Genomic DNA, 25686 nt, shown 5'->3' on the forward strand with positions numbered 1-25686 from the left:
CGGGTACTATTTAATGAAGCTGCCAGTTGAGGACCTGTGAGGCGTCTGATTCTCACACTAGACACTCTAATGTATTTGTCTTCTTGCTCAGTTTGCGCTGTTCTGTGAAGGGAGTAGTACACAGCGTTGTACGAGATCTTCAGTTTCTTGGCAATTTCTCGCATGGAATAGCCTTAATTTCTCAGAACAAGAATAGACTGATGAGTTTCAGAAGAAAGTTATTTGTTTTTGGCCATTTTGAGCCTGTAACCGAACCCACAATTGCTGATGCTCCAGATACTCAACTAGTCTCAAAAAGGCCGGTTTTATTGCTTCTTTAATCAGCACAACAGTTTTCAGCTGTGCTAACATAATTGCAAAAGGGTTTTCTAATGATCATTAGCCTTTTAAAATGATCAACTTGGATTAGCAAACACAACGTGCCATTGGAACACAGGACTGATGGTTGCTGATAATGGGCCTCTGTACGCCTATGTAGATATTCCATTAAAAATCAGCCGTTTCCAGCTACAATAGCCATTTACAACATAAAAAATGTCTACACTGTATTTCTGATCAATTTGATGTTATTTTAATGGACAAAAAATTGCTTTTCTTTTTCGAAAACAAGGACATTTCTAAGTGACCCCAAACTTTTGAACGGTAGTGTACATTGACAAGCATTTCGCTACACCCGCAATAACATCTGCTAAATATGTGTATGTGACCAATACAATTTGATTTGAGTTGATATAAAAGAAAATGTGCGAATGAGAGGCTATGATAAAGTAGCAGAGGCACACAAGGTCTTATCTGATGACATGGAGTATGAGCTTCCTAAACATATGAATAATCTCACAGACCAGTTTCATGGGCTCAAATGCAGAGAACTTCTTAATTTGAGGGTGTTTTCATCCATATCGGGTGAGCAGTTTAGAAATTACAGCACTTTTTGTACATAGTTCCCCATTTTAGGGGACCAAAGGTATTGAGACAAATTCACTTATATGTGTATTAAACTAATCAAGTGTTTAGTATTTGGTCCCATATTCCTAGCACGCAATGATTACATCAAGCTTGTGACTCTACAAACTTGTTGGATGCATTTTCTGTTTATTTTGGTTGTGTTTCAGATTAGTTTGTGCCCAACAGAAATGAATGGTAAATAATGTATGGGTTCATTTTGGAGTCACTTTTATTGTAAATAAGACTAGGATGTGTTTCTAAACACTTCTAAATTAATGTGGATGCTACCATGATTACGGATAATCCTGAATGAATCGTGAATAATGATGAGTGAGAAAGTTACAGAGGCATAAATATCATAAACGGTTCACCCGATATGGTTGAAAACACCCTCTAATTAAAGCGGACAGTCTGCAATTTAACCTCATAGTCATTTTATCATTTAAAATCCAAAGTGCTGGAGTACAGAGGCAAAACAACAACAAATTTGTCACTGTCCCAATACTTTTGGAGCTCACTGTATATCTGAATGTAGGCATACATTTAAGATTACAATATACAGTGGGGAAAAAAGTATTTAGTCAGCCACCAATTGTGCAAGTTCTCCCACTTAAAAAGATGAGAGAGGCCTGTAATTTTCATCATAGGTACACGTCAACTATGACAGACAAAATGAGAAAAATAAATCCAGAAAATCACATTGTATGATTTTTAATGAATTTATTTGCAAATTATGGTGGAAAATAAGTATTTGGTCAATAACAAAAGTTTCTCAATACTTTGTTATATACCCTTTGTTGGCAATGACACAGGTCAAACGTTTTCTGTAAGTCTTCACAAGGTTTTCACACACTGTTGCTGGTATTTTGGCCCATTCCTCCATGCAGATCTCCTCTAGAGCAGTGATGTTTTGGGGCTGTCGCTGGGCAACACAGACTTTCAACTCCCTCCAAAGATTTTCTATGGGGTTGAGATCTGGAGACTGGCTAGGCCACTCCAGGACCTTGAAATGCTTCTTACGAAGCCACTCCTTCGTTGCCCGGGCGGTGTGTTTGGGATCATTGTCATGCTGAAAGACCCAGCCACGTTTCATCTTCAATGCCCTTGCTGATGGAAGGAGGTTTTCACTCAAAATCTCACGATACATGGCCCCATTCATTCTTTCCTTTACACGGATCAGTCGTCCTGGTCCCTTTGCAGAAAAACAGCCCCAAAGCATGATGTTTCCACCCCCATGCTTCACAGTAGGTATGGTGTTCTTTGAATGCAACTCAGCATTCTTTGTCCTCCAAACACGACGAGTTGAGTTTTTACCAAAAAGTTATATTTTGGTTTCATCTGACCATATGACATTCTCCCAATCCTCTTCTGGATCATCCAAATGCACTCTAGCAAACTTCAGACGGGCCTGGACATGTACTGGCTTAAGCAGGGGGACACGTCTGGCACTGCAGGATTTGAGTCCCTGGCGGCGTAGTGTGTTACTGATGGTAGGCTTTGTTACTTTGGTCCCAGCTCTCTGCAGGTCATTCACTAGGTCCCCCCGTGTGGTTCTGGGATTTTTGCTCACCGTTCTTGTGATCATTTTGACCCCACGGGGTGAGATCTTGCGTGGAGCCCCAGATCGAGGGAGATTATCAGTGGTCTTGTATGTCTTCCATTTCCTAATAATTGCTCCCACAGTTGATTTCTTCAAAACAAGCTGCTTACCTATTGCAGATTCAGTCTTCCCAGCCTGGTGCAGGTCTACAATTTTGTTTCTGGTGTCCTTTGACAGCTCTTTGGTCTTGGCCATAGTGGAGTTTGGAGTGTGACTGTTTGAGGTTGTGGACAGGTGTCTTTTATACAGATAACAAGTTCAAACAGGTGCCATTAATACAGGTAACGAGTGGAGGACAGATGAGCCTCTTAAAGAAGAAGTTACAGGTCTGTGAGAGCCAGAAATCTTGCTTGTTTGTAGGTGACCAAATACTTATTTTCCACCATAATTTGCAAATAAATTCATTAAAAATCCTACAATGTGATTTTCTGGATTTTCTTTCCTCAATTTGTCTGTCATAGTTGACGTGTACCTATAATGGAAATTACAGGCCTCTCTCATCTTTTTAAGTGGGAGAACTTGCACAATTGGTGGCTGACTAAATACTTTTTTTCCCCACTGTACCACACCCCATTCCATGAATTAAACTTTGACCTACCAGCACCACCACCTACTGTCATAGGACACCATCACCCACTTACCCCAAGGCGGCTCAATTTACCCCATACCTGAAAACAAGCTATGTTTTCAAAACTGTTATGTTTACATGAATTCTGATAATTTCCAGGGATACAGAACATCCTGAAAAATATGTAGATATCTTCGTTAGAAAGAATACTACATTTCCCTTGACGGAGTGATGTTGAATGTAAAAATGGCTCAACATACTCCACTCTCCCCTGCTGTAGCCTACAGCAGGGGAGAGTACAGAGCCAAATGAATAGTTTTTGCTTTACTATCCAAATAAATATGTATGTGTTAGGATTGAAGGGGTGGAGACTGGCAGCTGAGTAAAGCGTACAGCTCATGTTGCCCTACCTTTCCAAAAAAACAAAGTGCATCACAGACATTCACCTTCTGAGTCATACCTTGTTGGTTCTCAGAATTATTGAAATAAACGTAATGTCTTGACAGTCAGAGACAATGGCTTTCAGAACTCTTACAGTGATAGCTTTGAGTCTACACAATAAAGCACTCACTGTCTCATGTTTGTTAACACTTTCCTGGGTAATCAGCTTAATGCTAATCTTCACTGCTTCACTATCTCATCTCAGAGCGGTTCACTTGTATTATTAATGGATGTTCATTTAATTGTTTTATTTTCCTCTCTGAAAATGACTGATACTTTTCAGTTGTTCAAGGGACAATTCAAGCATGGAATCGGACAAGCCTACTTTGGAGAAAGAGTGCCAGCGTACTACCTGAAAGGAGCCACGTGCATTTGAAATGTGTTGCTTTAGCTCAGAAATAGAGGGGAGGGTATAGAGAAAAGGAAACATTTGTGAACAGTATAATGAGAGATGCTCAGCAACTATTAGTTCAGATCTTAAGAATGTCCCAGAAATCATACATTCAATACTGTATATCTATGTCCTTCCACAAAGCTCTATCTGTCCTTGTATTTTGTTGTTTTGTCCATCCTATCTCTGGGTATGGTCATCAAATTTTTAGAAGAACTGTTACACTCCAGTGTCATAAAAATGGCATTCCAAGACCTTCCACTTGGGGTTTGATGTTCTGTATCCCTCTTCTTCAGAGCAGCTGGCAGTTTGAAATGAACAGTACTTTCCTTTGTACCTGTTCCAGCAGGTCTGACTATGACCCTGATTCATGTTAGCCAGCCTTGGCTTCAGAAGGATACTGTACTCTTGTTGTCTTGTCTGAAGACTTCGATTATAATTACAACAGCACTCAGGCTGCTATTTGAAACAGTGCTTCCTCTGCAGCACAAAGACCTTGTCGGAAGCAAAGGGGCTTTGCCTGCCTGGCTTTGGCTGTCAGTCCGAGACTCCTTAAGTAATTAGGCTTACCCAGGCTAACACGATTAACACACAATGGAGCCAAGGTCAAAACTTTTAATGACTCTTACTACTGCACATATTTAAGCCTGGTTGCTTTTACATACTTTCCTTAATGGATGTTGACATACTGAAGGCTCCTCAACAGAAATGTGATTAATGCCTGGGTCCCTCCCTGGGTTTATATACTGTAAACTACTTTCTAGGTTAAATATATGGATGAATATCCATTTAAAGGGGCAATCAGCAGGTGAAACAATAACAAAGCGTTCTTCCTGCCCCTGTTTCGGTAAAAAGCTAGACTTTCATAGACTTACCATCCATGATATCAAAATGATTGTTGAACCATGTTTCGAGGCTATATATTGTTTGTTTACATTAACATGGTTTGCAAATGGAGTAAAACAAGCTTATATTTTAGGTTCTAATGGGTACGACAGTTGAACTAAGCTCATGAGGCAATTATAAGATATATTCTTCAAGAATCAGTGGGTACATATTATTAATTTATAAATCCAAAAATGGATTTAGCAACTGCAGATCGGCCCTTTAAAAGTTTATGTCAAAATAATATTGAAGGTATATTTAAAGAGACATGCCACTACATTACACTTACCCCGAATAAGTGCCTTACAGAACCAGTAGTGCATATGAGTCATATGCACTAGATGATCATCACATTTACTTGTCACCCAACATCATCAATGTGTTTTGACAGTGTCATATTTAATGCAAAGGAATGAGTGAATATTTAATGTAATGTACAGTGGGGAGCACAAGTATTTGATGCACTGCCGATTTTGCAGGTTTTCCTACTTACAAAGCATGTAGAGGTCTGTCATTTTTATTATAGGTACACTTTAAATGTGAGAGACGGAATCTAAAACAAAAATCCAGAAAATCACATTGTATGATTTTAAAGTAATTAATTTGCATTTTATTGCATGACATAAGTATTTGATACATCAGAAAAGCAGAACTTAATATTTGGTACAGAAACCTTTGTTTGCAATTACAGAGATCATACGTTTCCTGTAGGTCTTGACCAGGTTTGCACACACTGCAGCAGGGATTTTGGCCCACTCCTCCATACAGACCTTCTCCAGATCCTTCAGATTTCAGGGCTGTCGCTGGGCAACACGGACTTTCAGCTCCCTCCAAAGATTTTCTATTGGGTTCAGGTCTGGAGACTGGCTAGGCCACTCCAGGACCTTGAGATGCTTCTTACGGAGCCACTCCTTAGTTGCCCTGGCTGTGTGTTTCGGGTCGTTGTCATGCTGGAAGACCCAGCCACGACCCATCTTCAATGCTCTTACTGAGGGAAGGAGGTTGTTGGCCAAGATCTCGCGATACATGGCCCCATCCATCCTCCCCTCAATACGGTGCAGTCGTCCTGTCCCCTTTGCAGAAAAGCATCCCCAAAGAATTATGTTTCCACCTCCATGCTTCACGGTTGGGATGGTGTTCTTGGGGTTGCACTCATCCTTCTTCTTCCTCCAAACACGGCGAGTGGAGATTAGACAAAAAAGCTCTATTTTTGTCTCATCAGACCACATGACCTTCTCCCATTCCTCCTCTGGATCATCCAGATGGTCATTGGCAAACTTCCGATGGGCCTGGACATGCGCTGGCTTGAGCAGGGGGACCTTGCGTGCGCTGCAGGATTTTAATCCATGACGGCGTAGTGTTACTAATGGTTTTCTTTGAGACTGTGGTCCCAGCTCTCTTCAGGTCATTGACCAGGTCCTGCCGTGTAGTTCTGGGCTGATCTCTCACCTTCCTCATGATCATTGATGCCCCACGAGGTGAGATCTTGCATGGAGCCCCAGACCGAGGGTGATTGACCGTCATCTTGAACTTCTTCCATTTTCTAATAATTGCGCCAACAGTTGTTGCCTTCTCACCAAGCTGCTTGCCTATTGTCCTGTAGCCCATCCCAGCCTTGTGCAGGTCTACAATTTTTATCCCTGATGTCCTTACACAGCTCTCTGGTCTTGGCCATTGTGGAGAGGTTGGAGTCTGTTTGATTGAGTGTGTGGACAGGTGTCTTTTATATAGGTAACGAGTTCAAACAGGTGCAGTTAATACAGGTAATGAGTGGAGAACAGGAGGGCTTCTTAAAGAAAAACTAACAGGTCTGTGAGAGCCAGAATTCTTACTGGTTGGTAGGTGATCAAATACTTATGTCTTGCAATAAAATGCAAATTAATGACTTAAAAATCATACAATGTGATTTTCTGGATTTTTGTTTTAGATTCCATCTCTCACAGTTGATAAAAATGATAAAAATTACAGACCTCTACATGCTTTGTAAGTAGGAAAACCTGCAAAATCGGCAGTGTATCAAATACTTGTTCTCCCCACTGTACATGAAGGACTGTGATGGAGATCTAACTAAATTATCATTTATCATCCACTCTCTTCAACATTACTTATTTATTTTACATTTGATTGGCGTTACCTTGTACTAGTTTACAGTGTTGGTAGAAATATAGTGTAGATCGATCACACAAAAATAGCTTAATGTCAGTACATTGCAGCACCCAGGAATTGAGAGAGCCAGATGTGAAATGTGCACACAATAGACACTACCAGCAATTCCCAACGTTGTCTGGGTAAAAAACATTTAAACCTGATGTTTTCATTTAGTCCCTATAGGTGCTGGCCTTGGATGTATCTCAGTGAGCAAAACTACGTATTTTCAACATATTTTGCTCATAGGGAAGGCTCTCTGCTGGCTTGCCTCCTGTAGCCAATGCTACAGCTAGTGCCCTCCGCTGCAGATAGAACGGAGGGAGGGAGCAGTGGGGTGAAAGACTTGGTAATCAACGTTAACAGGGGCTATTGAATTAATCATGGCTGCTGTTAGCATGTTGGCTAAGTGCCTCTGGCTGGTCTCATACTTCATTGGTAAAGGAAACAGCATCATGCTAGCTTGACCTACAAAGGCCACGAGGGCATGACACATCTTATAAGAATGTTGTATACCCCAATGTGTATGAGTGATGATGTCTATCATTACCATTTAAATGATTGATAAGGTGTTCACTCTCAGTTTATTCTCAAATGTAGTCGGATGCTGAATCTTCGTAGTAAAGTATTTCTCTAATCATTATAATTTCACAATAACTGTATTGTGTGATGATGAATAATGAACCACTACAAAGAACCCACTGGGCAAAAATGTGATGACATTGAATCAACATGGAAAACTGATTGGATTTGCAAAAAGTCATCAATTTAAGGGAATTGATTATTTTTTCACCCAACTTTTAACCTAAAGCCAATGTCATGGTGAAATTGTTTGTTAATTTCATGTTGAATTCACGTTAGTTGCATAGCCGTGGTAAGTAGGGGTGCTGAGGGTGCTGCAGTACCCCTGACAAATCAGAATAAAAAATATATTGATACAAAAATATTTTTTTACAACAGTAACTGGGCCTTTACTAGTATTAGCGGACCGATATACAGTAGATGTCTGTAGCGTGCACGTTTTTTTTCTCCAGCATATCAGCTTTGGCAAAAAAGGTAGTTGTATAATTAAGGACCAGCAGCATACCACCCTGCATCCCACTGCTGGCTTTCCTCTGAAGCTAAGCAGGGTAGGTCCTGGATGGGAGACCAGATGCTGTTGGAGGGCCAGTAGGAGGCACTCTTTCCTCTGGTTTAAAAAAGTATCCCAGGGCAATGATAGGGGACATTGTCCTGTGTAGGGTGCCGTCTTTCGGATAGGAAGTTAAACGTGAGTCCTGACTCTCTGTGGTCACTACAGAACCCGTGGCACTTATCCTAAGATTAGGGGTGTTAACCCCTGTGTCCTGGCTAAATTCCTAATCTGGCCCTCATGCCATCATGGCCACCTAATCATCCCTAGCTTCCAATTTGCCCATTTATCCCCTATAACTATTCCCCAGGTTGTTGCTGTAAATGAGAATGTGTTCTCAGTCAACTTACCTCGTAAAATAAAAATCTTGCAGGATTCAATAGTTGGAATTGTAAGACTTGTTGCCCTGTCCCTTTCTCTGCAATTGTCATTCTAATGTAATCCAGAAAGAACAAAACTCTGTCCTCAAACATTTACATCAAAAGTTGCAATGTTATGAGCAAAGACTCAAAACATCCACATCAAATAAATTATTTTTCTTGATCTAATAACATGAAAAAATTAAATAAAAATGGTGCAGTATTAATTTACCATCCTAACAAACCACTTAATGTAAATGTACATTACTGTATTGTACATAGGGTGGTTATCTAGGTTTGTACCTGTAGATTTTCTATCACGTGAAACAAAACAATGCACAAAACAATAATTTAGTACATTGAGACATCAAGTGGTTTGTGATGATGTGTTGATGTGGCTCAGTTGGTAGAGCATGGCGCTTGCAATGCTATGGTTGTGGGTTCAAATCCCATGGGGGACCAATATGAAAATGTATGCACTCACTACTGTAAGTTGCTCTGGATAAGAGTGTCTGCTAAAATGGAAATGGTATGAATTTCAGTTTTCATATAAAAATAAGTTGTATTTCAAGAAAATGGGAAACATATCAAGCAAGTATTTTTATATTCCACAAGTGCTATCAGATTAACTGTTTTGTACAGTTAATTTTCAGACTCAAGTTACAAATGCTGGTAAACACTGAAATAACACATTTAGTTCAAATATTTTCACAAACGTAGTGCACTGGGCCTTTACTAGTCCTGTATTAATGGACAGATATACACTGCTCAAAGAAATAAAGGGAACACTAAAATAACACATCCTAGATCTGAATGAATGAAATAATCTTATTAAATACTTTTTTCTTGACATAGTTGAATGTGCTGACAGCAAAATCACACAAAAATTATCAATGGAAATCAAATTTATCAACCGATGGAGGTCTGGATTTGGAGTCACCCTCAAAATTAAAGTGGAAAACCACACTACAGGCTGATCCAACTTTGATGTAATGTCCTTAAAACAAGTCAAAATGAGGCTCAGTAGTGTGTGTGGCCTCCACGTGCCTGTATGACCTCCCTACAACGCCTGGGCATGCTCCTGATGAGGTGGCGGATGGTCTCCTGAGGGATCTCCTCCCAGACCTGGACTAAAGCATCTGCCAACTCCTGGACAGTCTGTGGTGCAACGTGGCATTGGTGGATGGAGCGAGACATGATGTCCCAGATGTGCTCAATTGGATTCAGGTCTGGGGAACGGGCGGGCTAGTCCATAGCATCAATGCCTTCCTCTTGCAGGAACTGCTGACACACTCCAGCCACATGAGGTCTAGCATTGTCTTGCATTAGGAGGAACCCAGGGCCAACCGCACCAGCATATGGTCTCACAACGGGTCTGAGGATCTCATCTCGGTACCTAATGGCAGTCAGGCTACCTCTGGCGAGCACATGGAGGGCTGTGCGGCCCCCCAAAGAAATGCCACCCCACACCATGACTGACCCATCGCCAAACTGGTCATACTGGAGGATGTTGCAGGCAGCAGAACGTTCTCCACGGCGTCTCCAGACTCTGTCATGTCTGTCACTTGCTCAGTGTGAACCTGCTTTCATCTGTGAAGAGCACAGGGCGCCAGTGGCGAATTTGCCAATCTTGGTGTTCTCTGGCAAATGCTAAATGTCCTGCACGGTGTTGGGCTGTAAGCACAACCCCCACCTGTGGATGTCGGGCCCTCATACCACCCTCATGGAGTCTGTTTCTGACCGTTTGAGCAGACACATGCACATTTGTGGCCTGCTGGAGGTCATTTTGCAGGGCTCTGGCAGTGCTCCTCCTGCTCCTCCTTGCACAAAGGCAGAGGTAGCAGTCCTGCTGCTGGGTTGTTGCCCTCCTACGGCCTCCTCCACGTCTCCTGATGTACTGGCCTGTCTCCTGGTAGCGCGTCCATGCTCTGGACACTACGCTGACAGACACAGCAAACCTTCTTGCCACAGCTCGCATTGATGTGCCATCCTGGATGAGCTGCACTACCTGAGCCACTTGTGTGGGTTGTAGACTCCGTCTCATGCTACCACTAGAGTGAAAGCACCGCCAGCATTCAAAAGTGACCAAAACATCAGCCAGGAAGCATAGGAACTGAGAAGTGGTCTGTGGTCACCACCTGCAAAACCAGTCCTTTATTGGGGGTGTCTTGCTAATTGCCTATCATTTCCACCTGTTGTCTATTCCATTTGCACAACAGCATGTGAAATGTATTGTCAATCAGTGTTGCTTCCTAAGTGGACAGTTTGATTTCACAGAAGTGTGATTGACTTGGAGTTACATTGTGTTGTTGAAGTGTTCCCTTTTCTTTTTTTGAGCAGTGTAGATATCTTCAGCTCAGGCGACAACAAACAAATTCTGCATCCCCCATCGGACAAAAAAATCGCAGCACCCCCACCCACAAACTACTTCCCGTGGCTATGGTCAACCAAATGTGAATAAACAATTTACGTTGAACTGACGTCTGTGCCCAGTGGGAAAGCACCTCCCATTAGAACAGCTAAATTAATATTCTGTAGCATCCTCAGTAAGCCCATTAAGTTTTACACAGCATTCACCTAGCTAGATGCTGTTGGCTGTCTGAGGCACAGGAGGTTGGTGGCACCTTAATTGGGGAGGACACGCTCGTGGTAATGGCTGGAGCGGAATAGGTGGAATGATATCAAATACATCAAACACATGGTTTCCATGTATTTAATGCCATTCCATTTGCTCTGTTCCAGCCATTGATCATCCTTGGAGAGATTCCCTCTGTTATGCAAAAGAGAGTAGTAGAGTATATTCAAACATCTGGCATGCAAATCAAATCAAATCTAATCTAATTATATTTGCAACATACGCCGAATACATCAGGTGTAGACCTTACAGTGAAATGCTTTCTTACAAGCCCTTAACCAACAATGCAGTTTTAAGACAAATAAGTGTTAAGTAAAGAAAAGATAAGTAAAAAATAACAGTAGGGAGGCTATATACAGAGGGTACTGGTACAGAGTCAATGTGCGGGGGCACAGGTTAGTCGAGGTAATCAAGGTAATTGAGGTAATTGAGGCACTTGCCGTGCGGTAGCAGAGAGAACAGTCAATGACTTGTCTTGATCCTTCACACTATGGTGCACTTGGATACTTCCGTACGACACAACAGTTTTGACATTTGATAGTTGAAAGGTGAAACCATGACTCATTATTCCTTTAAGAAGAATTAGAGGCTACACTGCTCCAATTAACTGTGATTGGATAATGAAGGCAGCCAATCATCATTTTAGTACTCCGTTATTCTTCACATTCCCTTTCACTCTGTAGGAGATAAAGACGGTTAGGTAAAAAAGGGGCATAAATGTTTGAGTAGGGAAGTAGTGTAAACACACACACACACACATGCATAATATAAAATGTTCATAAAAACACCCAAGCCACTCCAGAGGTTGTTCGTCAACCCCTGCAACTGCAGTCAGATGGGATAATGTTACAAGCTTTGTGCTCAGTGATGCGACTCACTCGAAGCTCGCCCCTCGCTCCAGCAGACCAGAAAAGGGAGAGAGTGGAATACGTACTAGGATAGTGGAAGGGAGCAAAACTAGGTCACCTTCCCAGAGACCCACCTCTCCCGATAATTCCACGCTTCTGCAGCAGTGCTTGTGTCTGCCGTGAAAGGGCTGTCCCTTTCATGGCAGCCAAAAAGTCAACAGCATCCACAGCCTCAGCCCCTTCTCACGATTCAGAGGCTGACATTTTACATCTGCACTCGCTGTGGTGGATGCCACGTAGCAGGGGACAGTTCATGAGTAGGGCAGGATAGGCTAGTGGCAGTCAACCCATGCTTAGACATTTATACATATTGTATCAGTCTCCCACTGCACTCTGAGGCCAAGATTTCATGATGAATATCTGCCTTTAACTGGTTGATGTTTGACCACTTTGACTTACCATTGTCTGAATAAAAGGACCCTAATGACGTGATGATTTACATAAACTGTCGGCTCACTTTGATCCTTTGTCATTGTTTTAGTGAAGGGCCTATGGCTCTACACTGAGTGTAGAACATTAGGAACACCTTCCTAATATTGAGATGCACCCCCCTTTGTCCTCAGAACAGCCTCAATTCGTCAGGGCATGGACTCTACAAAGTGTTGAAAGTATTCCACAGGGACGCTGGCCCATGTTGACTCCAATGCTTCCCACAGTTGTGTCAAGTTGGCTGGTAGCGGATCTCTACTCCGAAAAGCTAGTTCCATCTCATCCCACTGATGCTCATTTGGATTGAGATCTGGTGACTGGGCAGCCCACTGCAGTAAGCTGAATTCACTGTCATGTTCGTGGAACCATTCCTGGACTTTCCTAGCCTTGTGGAATGGGGCATTTTCCTGCTGAAAAAATATATTTGTTGATGGATACACTGCTGCTTTGAAGGGATGCACCTGATTGGCAATGATTTTCAGATATTCTGTGGCATTCAAACGTTGCTCCACTTTTATCAAAGGGCCCAATGTGTGCCATGAAAACACACCCCACACCATCACACCACCACCACCAGCATGCAATGTTGACAAGCGGCATGATGGATGCATGTACTCATGTGTTTTTCCCCGTACCTTAGTCCTCCCATCAGCGTGAAACAGCAGGAACCTGGATTAATCAGACCAGGCAGTGTTCCATTATTAAAGTGGCCAGTGATTTCAAGTCTATGTTTATGGGGCAGCAGCCTCTAAGGTGCAGGGTTACGTAACCAGGTGGAAGCCGCCTAGTGATGGCTATTTAACAGTCTGATGGCCTTGAGATAGAAGCAGTTTTTCAGTCTCTCGGTCCCAGCTTTGATGCACCTGTACTGACCTCGCCTTCTGGATGATAGCGGGGTGAACAGGCAGTGGCTCAGGTGGTTGTTGTCCTTGATGATCTTTTTGGCCTTCCTGTGACATCGGGTGCTGTAGGTGTCCTGGAGGGCAGGTTTTTCATGTCAAGGTACGACGAGTTATGCAGTATTTTATGGGTCTTTTGGCACCAATGTTGTACTGGACTGTCAGTTGACTAACTGTAGCCCGTCTAACTGTAGCCCGTCTGTAGCCCGTCTGGTCCTCTGTAGCTCAGCTGGTAGAGTACGGCGCTTGTAATGCCAAGGTAGTGGGTTCGAACCCTGGGACCACCCATTCACAAAAAAAAATGTATGCACGCATGACTGTAAGTCGCTTTGGATAAAAGCGTCTGCTAAATGGCTTATTATTATTTGTGTCAGCCTCCTCTGTCCTCTTTCATCAATGACCCATTTTCGACCACTGGTCTGCCGTTGGCTGGATGTCCTTTGGATGGTGGACCATTCTTAATACACACGGGAAACTGTTAAGCATGAAAAACCCAGCAGCGTTGCAGTTCTTGACACACCCAAACCGGTGTGCCTGGCACCTACTACCATACCCAGTTCAAAGGCACTTAAATATTTTGTCTTGCACATTCACCCTCTGAATGGCACACATACACAATCCATGTCTCAATTGTCTCAAGGCTTAAAAATCCTTCTTTAACCGGTCTCCTCCCCTTCATCTACACTGATTGAAGTGGACTTAACAGGTGACATCAATAAGGGATCATAGCTTTCACCTGGATTCACCTGGTCAGTCTATCTCATGGAAAGAACAGGTGTTCCTAATGTTTTGTACACTCAGTGTATGTACAGTGCATTCGGAAAGTATTCAGACCCCTTGACTCTTTCCACATTTTGTTACGTTACAGGCTTATTCTAAAATTGATATATATCAATGGGTCTGAATACTTTCCGAATGCACTGTATGTCCATAGGTGCAGGGGTGCCCTCTCTCTCTCTCTCTCTCTCTCTCTCTTTCTCTCGCTCTTCTCTCTCTCTCTCTCTCTCTCTCTCTCTCTCTCTCTCTCTCTCTCTCTCTCCTCTCGCTCCCTCTCTCACTCGCTCACTCGCTCACTCGCTCACTCGCTTTCGCTCTCTCTCTCTCTCTCTCTCTCTCTCTCTCTCTCTCTCTCTCTCTCTCTCTCTCTCTCTCTCTCTCTCTCCTCTCGCTCCCTCTCTCACTCGCTCACTCGCTTTCTCTCTCTCTCTCTCTCTCTCTCTCTCTCTCTCTCTCTCTCTCTCTCTCTCTCCTCTCGCTCCCTCTCTCACTCGCTTTCTCTCTCTCTCTCACTCTCTCTCTCTCTCTCTCTCTCTCTCTCTCACTCTCTCTCTCTCTCTCTCTCTCTCTCTCTCCTCTCGCTCACTCGCTCACTCGCTTTCTCTCTGTCTCTCAAACTCTCTCTCTCTCTCCCCTCTCTCACTCTCGCTCTCTCGCTATCTCTCTCAAACTCTCTCAAACTCTCTTTCTCTCTGCATGGTCGCATTATGTGAGAAGTTTCCTTCAAATATCTCACCCAGAGTGTTCAGATCAGTCTGCTGACTCAACAGCTTTCAAAAAGCTGTGAATGTGGAAGGAACAGGAAAGGCTTTGATCTCGGAGGAAGAAAAGGAGCGAGGGATGAGAGAGAGGCCTTGATTCAAGCAAGTCTAATTTTAGGCCCTGAAGAGATGGAGGACGTTTATGTAAGAGAGACTCATGGGGTTGCAGCATCCAGGGATGCTGCTTTTGTGATAGACTAACAAACTCCACAACACCTGCTCCAGTAGAACACATTCCTCTATCCTCTTCCTGCCTCAATGACAGTTGACCCACCTGGATTCACCTGGTCAGTCTATCTCATGGAAAGAACAGGTGTTCCTAATGTTTTGTACACTCAGTGTATGTACAGTGCATTCGGAAAGTATTCAGACCCCTTGACTTTTTCCACATTTTGTTATGTTACAGCCTTATTCTAAAATGGATATATATCAATGGGTCTGAATACTTTCCGAATGCACTGTATGTCCATAGGTGCAGGGGTGCCCTCTCTCTCTCTCTCTCTCTCTCTCTCTCTCTCTCTCTCTCTCTCTCTCTCTACCCTCTCTCTCTCTCGCTCACTCGCTTTCGCTCTCTCTCTCAAACTCTCTCTCTCTCTCTCTACCCTTTCTCACACTCTCTCTCTCGCGCTCTCTCTCAAACTCTCTCAAACTCTCTCAAACTCTCTCAAACTCTCTTTCTCTCTGCATGGTCGTATTATGCGAGAAGTTTCCTTCAAATATCTCACCCAGAGTGTTCAGATCAGTCTGCTGACTCAACTGCTTTCAAAAAGCTGTGAATGTGGAAGGAGCAGGAAAGGCTTTGATCTCGGAGGAAGAAAAGGAGCGAGGGATGAGAGAGAGAGAGGCCTTGATTTAAGCAAGTCTAATTTTAGGCCCTGAAGAGATGGAGGACGTTTATGTAAGAGAGACTCATGGGGTTGCAGCATCCAGGGGTGCTGCTTTTGTGATAGACTAACAAACTCTACAACACCTGCTCCAGTAGAACACATTCCTCTATCCTCTTCCTGCCTCAAGGACAGTTGGCCCAGTGCCTCCGCTCACTGTAATGCAGGCTTATGGGTCAATGGCTGTCTGTCAGATACATAGACTGAAATGGGAAAGAGAGGAGATTTCTAAGTGCACGTTAACACTTCAACAAGGGAAGGAAATTGAATTTGCTGACACCAAAAACGTTTTTGTGTGTGTGTTTTTGGCACAGGTTTGACACCTGCTTTAGAGAGTCAGTCCCCAAATTTCAATTATGATTACTCAATCGGTTACATTTTGCAAAGCTCTAATAAATAACTATATCTTTAAAAAATAATTTAAACAAATGCCTGCCCTCCATATTTCCTTTCACACATATTACAACCTGTCATGTAAAATCCCACTCCTGGGGCACAGGAGTCAAATTTAATCAGACTTTTAAAATTAAACGTCTTGAGAGTTGAGCCAACAGTGGTGTCATTGAATGACATCAATGAAATAAACTGCAATGTTATGGTTTCCAGGGTCTATCCCATGATAGGAATGTATGCATCCTTTGCTACACCCCTTATCATAATTTAGTTTATTTAGTTATTGTGACTTCATGCTTACATCGCCATGAAAAAAACGAGTTAGTCAGGCCAAGTCTTGACTAGCAACAATGCATCCAGCTAGTCAAGACATCTCCCCATCAGCAGAGTATTGAGGCGAGGGCCGGGCGGTGGTGAGATCATTCCTATTCAGGGGCACAGCTAGCCTCTGAAAGCAGGGATAAGAAGGAACAATAGTGTTCTATAAAAGCCTGCAGTGAAATCCCTAGCACTCTCTCCCTCCAGCTTTCCCATTTCCTGTGAATTAATAATATCCTCTATTTTTGGCGTTGCGTACGGGGATGGGTAGGGAAATGGAGGAGGCACTTGAAATACGGTATTCTATATTTATGGGGTTCATTGAACAGCTGGCAGGTAGATGTTTCTCTCTCATCATCTTAGCTAATTAATTAACCTGTTATGAATTTATTCCCCATAATTTCCATAGGTTGTTAGTGCCTTATTACTATTATTAACCAGTTACCAACATAAATATAACACTAAAAAAGTAGTTTGGCATCAGGTATATTGTCTGATATACACACGACTGGAATGCTGTTTCAGCCAATCAGCATACAGGACCCAAACTACTTGGGTTATTATGACTTTTGAATGCTCAGATGTTAAGTGTCCATCATGATGTTGCCTGGGTGTGGGTATCTATAGAGTTAATTATTGTGTCACAAAGCAATAGAAGTAAAGCTGAAATACCATTTCACAGACTGAATAGTTAGGCTAAATGCGACTTTAGAATCACTTATCTCTGATATGATACAACAACAACAAAAATGTGTAGTGTGTATGAATGGCCTTGTCAAAGGGACAGATTTGGTGATGACAAAAACCGACCTATTGCATGTGTGAGAGGCGAGGAGGGGTAATAAATTCCAGATTAATAGTGGAGATTTCTGCACAACTCTAGAGCTCCTCAACTCCTTCTTGAACCAGAGCCATCCCAGATGTTAGCATCTTCGCTGCATCAGTTATCACATTGGGCTGCCAGGGCAGAAATCCTTCTTCATATCATGTTTCTCTGTGAGAATCTGTTTGCCTGTGTGAATGTGTTGCCTCCAGATCTCACCAGAGATTGGCACTGGGGAAAATAGGAATTTAGTTGCGCTTCAGTCAAGGACTGCCAGCTGTGATGAGAGGCCAAAGGTCATCTGACTGTGAATTTTTATTTTATTTTATTTTACCTTTATTTAACTAGGCAAGTCAGTTAAGAACAAATTCTTATTTACAATGACGGCCTACACAAAGACTAGAGAGGAAACTCCAAGCTCAAAACAGTTAATTCATTTTCAGATACACTCTCAAGTATACTGAATTTAGTACCATTCACACATGCAGATGCATACATGCGCGCACACACACACACACACACACACACTGTGTGATAAGCGTCCATGAACGTTAGGGTTAGGGCAAACTGCAGGCTATGTCCACTCATACTGTCTCTGCAGTAACGGCGTAATAAATAAATAAAATACATATGTTCAATTGATATTGACAACATGCCCTTACACAAAAATGTTGTGTGTTGTAGGATACCATATGCGAGGTGATTTCAGGCAGGATACGATCCCTACATGTGAGCGCGCTTTCCTTTGAGAATGAACTATGACGATAGTCCCTATTTTTGCAGCGGTCTAGCGGTTCAAATATTCCAGGCTCTTGTTTCAGTGTAGTAGCACAGTGAAGACAGGGAGAGTTGGCTATTGTTGCACATCGGAATAGCCAACATATCTACACTCTTCTGTCGTTTATAACTTTCGGGAAATGAAATTGATTAATTAAGCTTGAAGACTAAATCCAGCCAAAATGACGGTGGATTTTGAAGAATGTGTGAAAGATTCACCCCGGTTCAGGTAAGAATTTGCACTGATCTTCTGTTCGCTTGTTGAATTCTTCAGGAATCGCCCTATCGAGGAAGACGATCGCCAGGATAGAAAAACCCCAAAACGCCTTGAATCTGCAAATAGTTGAACAGCATAGCCTTCCATTGACTTTATATTGCAAATATGCTATGGTAAATTGCTGTCAGAATTTTTTTGTGTGCAGAATTTCAATTAATCTATCCTATATTTCCATTGCAAGGCAATTATTGCAGTGAATTGCGTAAGGCTGGACTTGGCTATTTACTATTAATACATGTGTTTCTTGCCATGTTTCAACGAAATGCGTAAAAATGGCCATTGCTTATCATAGGACAACCTTGGATGAATGGACAGTGAGCGCATGGTGAATTAACCCTGAATGAGACCCAGCATGGATCCAAATGAGGAAAACAAATTACCCTTCAGAAATACTTGTAGTAGGCCTCTGATTATGAAAAATCATATTGTTTTAATTTCATGTTTGTGGAACAATATTCTGGAAATTTTGAACAAATGCAATTGGGCTTCAAAGGTATGAACATTTTGTGGTAAGAAAACAGAAATTATATAAAAAAGCATTGACATGTGATTGAACATATTGTGTAATGGTATATAAACCTGAAATTAAGTCATATTTTGTCTGAAATAGAAAACTTTATCAACTTGACCAATCCACATTTTTGTATTTTGCTGTCAAAAACATATATTTTTGAAAGTATCAACTATTTTGTGGGTTTTCTATGTATGGAGACCATCTTATTTTTAGTAATATTTGGTTGTCCTTTCTGACTTAACTTGACATAACCTAATATCTTACTTCTTTACCGTAAAACGAATGGTCGTCAATGGCAGTATTCTGACCTCATAAACCACATCATTTAAAAAATATATAATCATTTTTGTTCTTTTAATGTGTAGAGGGAACATCAAAGTTACTCTTGAAGTATTTGGTTGTCCATATTTGCAGAATTTGGAAGGGAAACAATCTCTCTAACTTGTCTATCAATATATGAATGTGACCCTATGCCTCAGTTTGGCAACCAATGAAGGCAACCTTAAGCCCAATGTTGCCTTTTTGCAACACTTACAAAACTACCTCTAGCTCTGTCTCAGAATGTTGGTTTCTCCCCCCAAAAAATTCTACATAATCACTACATCGTAGAGAAGACAGGAAACATATATCAAGTCATGTACTTGCATGGATGACTTACAACAAATGCTTGTGTAGGAGACCAGTGTGGTCTCAGACAAGTGGACAGGTTTCTAATGTTTCAGAGGCTACTGATGCCACAATAATCATACTGACACACACCAAATACTACTAAGATATACATCTGGGTCTAAGGAGCTGCACTAGGTAGTGTTTGACATTATTTATTTAGTTTAGAACCTGTACAGGACGCAATTTAGGAAGCGTTGCATTTTTGCAACCATGGGTCTCACAGGGTTAACAAGTGCGTGAAGGTTTGGATCATGTGTCATTTTGTGGGGGTGGATTTCCCATCCCTAAAAGTGTTACAGATGAAAATACTATAATGTTATATTGTCATCAGTGTTAATATCTCGACTAGTGTCTGCTACATCCCATTCTCGGGTGATGAGCACATCCATGGGACAGACATCATGCGTTTTCCCCTCTAACTCTTCCATGACGCATGAACATTCATAGATCACATGTATTTAGAATCTTTACTGTAGCAGGCTTCCTCAGGAAAATCGTTTTTGGGAACAATCATGTGTCATACATCTGTCATACCTTGTGTTCAACTGCATGGTCATTGTCTGTAGGCAGTGGGACTTTGACTTTCACCAAAAGGTGATAATAATGGTGGTAATAATGTAGAATTTGAATGGCCCTTTGATCTTCTACTTGTTCTTTAGATAACACAATACATGTCGTTAATGAAAAATAGGCCTATTGTCCATTCCGAAACACATGTCCATCCCATGTCTCCACTAGATATTTGAATATTATTTGGAGGATCTAGAGAGATGGGTTCCATGACTGGGATGTTATATGGCAGGAACTCTCCCAACTCCAAAGTCTCTTCCTTTTTAATGAACTGCTTTCCTGACAAAACGGCACAGTCACAAAGGAAGCACTTCAAACAGTGGATCTGAGGGAACTAAAAGGTCTCACGCACTGCCTCATGCTCCTCGTACTACGGCTGCTGCGGTGCACACATAGCACCAAAGGTTAGATAAATAAAGGAGGCATTCCTTTACACCCACATCCCTTCCCAATCCCCTTCCCAGCCCTGGATCTCATTCCTCCCATAGATTCCTGCCTCCCCTGCCTATGTGTGGAAGGAACTCTAGAGGCTGTCAGGCAGGCTGTGTGGGGTGTCTGCCTGCATGCCTGGGTCTTTTTACATATGTGTGCACCACTGCCACAGTAAAGCTCCCACGGATATAATCTGCTCTCCAAATCAAAGACTTCCAGACTTGGCAGCAGCACCTTAATGACTGCCATCTGGGCCTGAGAGAGAGGAGAGGCAGGCAGGTCTCAGGAAGCGCTGAGTGAAGGGTATTTACAGAAACCACTCTCTCCATGTTTATGTGCTAAAAGAGCAAGGCTGTACTGTAGCAACCATAGTGGATCATCTGGCATTAGGCAGATGTTAGCCCATCTCTCAGAGCTTCTCAGAGTTTCTTCCCTGAATGCCTCAAGAGAGAGACCATAGTTGTAACGCAATGTAATGAGAAGAAAATATATCTTTGTTTTTCCATTGCTTTCGATTTGGAATGAAAATAACACTCCTTAAATGCAAAAGTTGGCAAGAGCTACTGACCTGTAAAATCACATAAAAGAGTTGTTATCATGTGCAGACTTAATGTTTTGAGAAAGTTTTGAGCAATAGCTATGCCAACTCTATAACTAAATTCTTATGCAATGACAAGGCTGTTTTGTATCCTGAAATGACCAGAGCAGACACCAGAAGAGACACACTTCTGAAGCATATTATTCCCACTGAATCCTGTCTGTGACAGGGCATTGAGTCCATATTCAAATAGGCCTTTTGTGTCACTTAAAAGCAGTGGAAGTATTATGCAAGAAACCCTGGAGCTGGATTGACTGACTTTGAGGAAACAGTCAAGACCAGAATAGAGGGAATCAAGCTTTTTCACATTTGATATTTGAAAGGCATACTAGGCCTACTCTACTACTTCCCACACGTGTAAAAACATGCAGCCCATCAATTCTGCATGGCTGGCTTCACACGCGGCATGTTGGGGTTCGCATTATGAGCATTATGAGCTAAGACGGCTTCTCGTGTTGTGGTTCACCATTACAATCCTCATCAATACAATTTAATATACAGTTGTCATATATTAAATGGGCTATTTAGTTTGATTGATGTAGCTTTTCTATACCTGTTCCGTTTTCATAGGACAATGCTATTTACACATTCTTCAGTTGTGTTCTTAGCCTCTTGGATTCTAGATTACCAAGAAGCCAAATTATATGGTGCATGAAGTGACCACTGTGTAGCTCCAAAATTGTGGAAATGTCTCCATTGTCCTCTGTGACTGTGTGTACCCCGTGTTTGGTCTCTATGGATACACCGTTGGACGGATGTGAGATTGCAGCCATGGCACTCCAATCCACATCTGTTTTGAGAGAGGTTTATAATGGTCACTCAGCCGCAGGGATGCATGTGTTTGTGTTTGCTGCAGCACAACATTGGCAACATACAGTAACATTTGTGCTGTTTCTCCCTCACTGAGATGTTAATTTGAGGTCGCACTCACGTGCTTGTAAAACATGTGTTGTCTGTCTGTGGCCTCACTTTCACTTAGGAAGCAATCTCACATAGGCCTACATATCACACACATTGCTGTAACTCACTGGTGCTGCTCTGGCTATAAACCATGTGTAATGGAACAACAAAAGGTGACATATATCCACAGTAGCTAACATGATAGCATGTAGGCCTATTTTCCTACGGACCCATTTTCTCCCGTGATTTATGACTTTATAGCACGCTGTAATTAATACTGCCTGTGTTTGTGGGTGAGTACTGAGTATTTATGAAGCTGAGATGTGCGGTGCGGCTGGAGAGAATAGTCCGTTTACCAGCCTCCTGTCAATTAATTTGATTGCTGGCACTATAGCCCTTTCTATCCATGCTCTGTCCAACTCCTTGCATTGTCTCCTCCTCAGTTTGTCAGCAGAATGTGGCCATTGTTCGCCCAGTTCTGAGTTCCATGCTTCCGCCGTGACAATACAGACTTTTTAATTGGAGCTGACTGGCTTCAGGCATTGTGCTGTTAACCTCTGTTATTTTCAGCCTAGACTAAGACAACGTAAAAGTTCCATGCGGGAGTGTTCGATAATAAAGAAATTCATTGGACCAGCGCCGTTGCTGATTCTACAGGATTAGCATTGAAAACGTGACCAGCGGTCAGGAAATCAAGTAATAAAAGTGGCTGTAGATCTTTTGCAAAAACGTTTAAATGGGTAGAATGACAGTAAACAGTTTTGCTATGTAGTTAGCTGAAATTCACTACAATTGTGTTTATTTTCCACTTTAAGGGCTTTCTGTACTGCTAACATTCACTTCCAGTCATTTTTTTTTGCTCGCATTGCTGGTCCATTGTTTAGAATTCTTCTGCATTTATGCAAAGACTTATGGGATATTAGAATCCTATTGTCTTAACCTGTATTTCTTCAACCTAGGCTGTTGTGCGTGAGTGTGGATCCTCCTTCCCCATTCTAGTAAACATCTGAGGCCAGTGTGTAATGTGAGGCTGCCTTGAAGTTGACAGCCTGGCGGCCTGGTTGTCATGATGAGCTCTGACAGATTCAAGGAGGACAGCCAGGGAATTCGAGGTCACTGACCTTTGACCTCCACTGTGTGTGTGCGCGTGTGTGTGTGCGTGTGTGTGTGCCTGTGTGCGTGTCTGTCTTTGAGAGAATGAATTACTTTATACATGACCCACAGTCAGATAACTGGGAGGAAAACCATGACTGTGTCAGATTCCAGGATATGGCCTGCATTGGAGGAATGCTGAGCATGTGACACATTGTTCTGCTCTGTAAAAGATGAAAACTCTACCCTGAGGATACATTTAGTGTAATTTGTATTTTATTATGTTTTCAGAGAGCATCACATATTCTTCCAATGACAAAATAAGTTCATACAATGGCTTACATTATGCTAAATCTGAAATCCCGTTCTGAATGATCAGAGCAAACAAATTCCATTGTGATGATATTACTTTACATTACTGTGCTTATCTGATTGAGCTCCCTTTCTTACGTCTAACTGTACTTGGCTTCCAGATGTGAATCAAGCCTAGAAAATGGGTACAACTCAGCAGTAGTATAATCACCGGGGTTACTAGCCTACTATCCATTTTAGGGCTCAGGGGAATGTAATGTGGTTTGTATATCATTTTGCTATTTAGTTTTGCTTTTACTTGCAATAATTGTTTTCAATCAGCCCTGAATTGACTGTAGTTACATTGCAATTTGAGGACATAACCTCAAGCAACCGCTCCTTTCACAAATCAACATGTGACAAGTATTTACAGTGAGATTAGCTAACCTCAAATTCTTATTGTGTTCTTCAAGAGAAACACACTTGTTGCTACAAAGAAAAGCTCTGGATTAATCCAGTGGACTGCTCTAGGAGAAGACCTGCCCAGCATTAGTCTATCTCTGCCAGTAACTGCTTGGGATGTATATTCCCATTCTGTTCCTCAGAATGCAAACTGAAGCACTTATGTTGGAGAGCATGAAGTGGGTCTTTTTAAACATTTAATATGGCCGTCATCCAATATCTTCATAAGTGGTGCACTGTCCTTACCCACAGGTTTTCACAATCTCAGGGATTGTTGTTATTGCTATGATGTTGGAGTGGAGACATGACACGTGTTGAGAAACCTCTCCTATTGTTCTGTATAGAAGAAGAGTATGCATGATGTTGCTTCCATGTCATTTTATCCACATCACCTATTTTAGAGACCTTTTTAAATGACAGTTGTTCTCATAGCAACAAACCGTTCAGGTAATCATGCGATTTCGTTGCTTCTCGGACATTTGCACCGTAGTCGTCCTTCTCGAAGATCTGCTTCGGCCACAGCTGCTCCAAGCTGGAAGAGATTCCTTCCTGCTGCGCTTGGTCTTGTTGCTTCTGCTCTATTTCATACTGACCTGCTTCTTCCATTTTGAATCTGTGAGTGAGCCACCTTCTGTTCCCTTAACAGTGCTCCTACCAAGACACCATGACCTTGGTGAACAGGACGGGGGGATACTGTATTCATCTATTGGGGGGGGGGGAGTCATTGCTCTAACAGCAAGATGCCCATCAAATGCATTCGACCACACAGCTATAACTGCAACTGATACCCACAGTCGTGTGGTGAAGCTGTGATGAATTGTTTGTCATGCAATCTCACTGTGAAAGAGAAAGGATACTGTTTTAGTTCATGGATGGAATGTAGTGGAATTATATGGAATGGTGGTGCCTGCCCTGTTTTATGTTTCTCACATGGTTGTCCCATTTTGAATCCCACATTAGACAAAGGGCAGTTTTGGCTGTGTCACCTTTCTTTCCCTCTCACCGCTGGCAGTTTTTTTGGGCTGCTTTAGCCTCCTTGATTTAATGACTTTCGAACAGATCACCGGGCAGGCCTACGGGCATTTTCACCATTGAGGGTGTCAGTGATACTGTGCAGCGGATTGGAGCTGACAACTCCAGGTGATGAAAACGAATGACAGGGATTAAGTCAGCAGTTTGTGAGTCTCTCTTTCCTAATCAGGCATTAGCCCACATTATCCCTCTCTCTGTTCTGTTCAATCCCAGGAGAGGAGGACGTCAAGGTGTTTCACCTCCCTTCCAAACAAACACATCCTGCTGCTGGTGCAGTGTCACGGTGGTGGGTGAATATTATTCAAATCAGTCTATTAGAGAAGCAAATTGTTCCTATTCTCAAAGTGCACCTCTCATTGGACACATATTACCAAAGAAGCACTCTGTTCCATTTTACAATCTATTAAACAACCTTCACCTCAGCAGAAGCCAGCATTGGTGTTCCCCTCTTTGAAACTGTAGCCATTGCATACATGCAAAAAGAAAGGCTTTCTTTCTTCTTCAAGAAACGAGATGAGATTAAACACTTTTGCCTGTTAGAAACCAGTCTTTGCTCACCAGGCTCTGTCTCTTCCAGCTAGCCGGCCAGGCAATGTAGGGCAGTCATTGGAGAACCCAGGCCTTCAACTTGATTACTGTACTGTTTGAAAGATCTACTGTACGTCTTGAGGAGCAGGGATGTCTTCAGAGCAAAGGGGCAATTCCACTGTAATATATTTTGGTTATTGAACTACAGTACAGTGGGGAAAAAAAGTATTTAGTCAGCCACCAATTGTGCA

General features: G+C 42.3%; 1 protein-coding gene across 1 annotated transcript in view; it reads left to right on the forward strand.

Moving 5' to 3' along the window:
* The first annotated feature begins 18183 nt into the window (after positions 1 to 18183).
* LOC311149978 (arf-GAP with coiled-coil, ANK repeat and PH domain-containing protein 3-like) overlaps positions 18184 to 25686 on the forward strand; it is a 94071-nt gene continuing 86568 nt past the window's right edge. The window contains exon 1 of the mRNA XM_084187198.1: positions 18184 to 18299. Within this exon, the coding sequence (XP_084043324.1) occupies positions 18253 to 18299 (47 nt within the window). The 5' untranslated portion in view covers positions 18184 to 18252. The remainder of the gene's footprint in view (positions 18300 to 25686) is intronic.

The sequence above is a fragment of the Coregonus lavaretus genome, assembly GCF_964263955.1.
Source record: "Coregonus lavaretus genome assembly, chromosome: 22".
In the NCBI taxonomy this organism is placed as follows: domain Eukaryota; kingdom Metazoa; phylum Chordata; class Actinopteri; order Salmoniformes; family Salmonidae; genus Coregonus; species Coregonus lavaretus.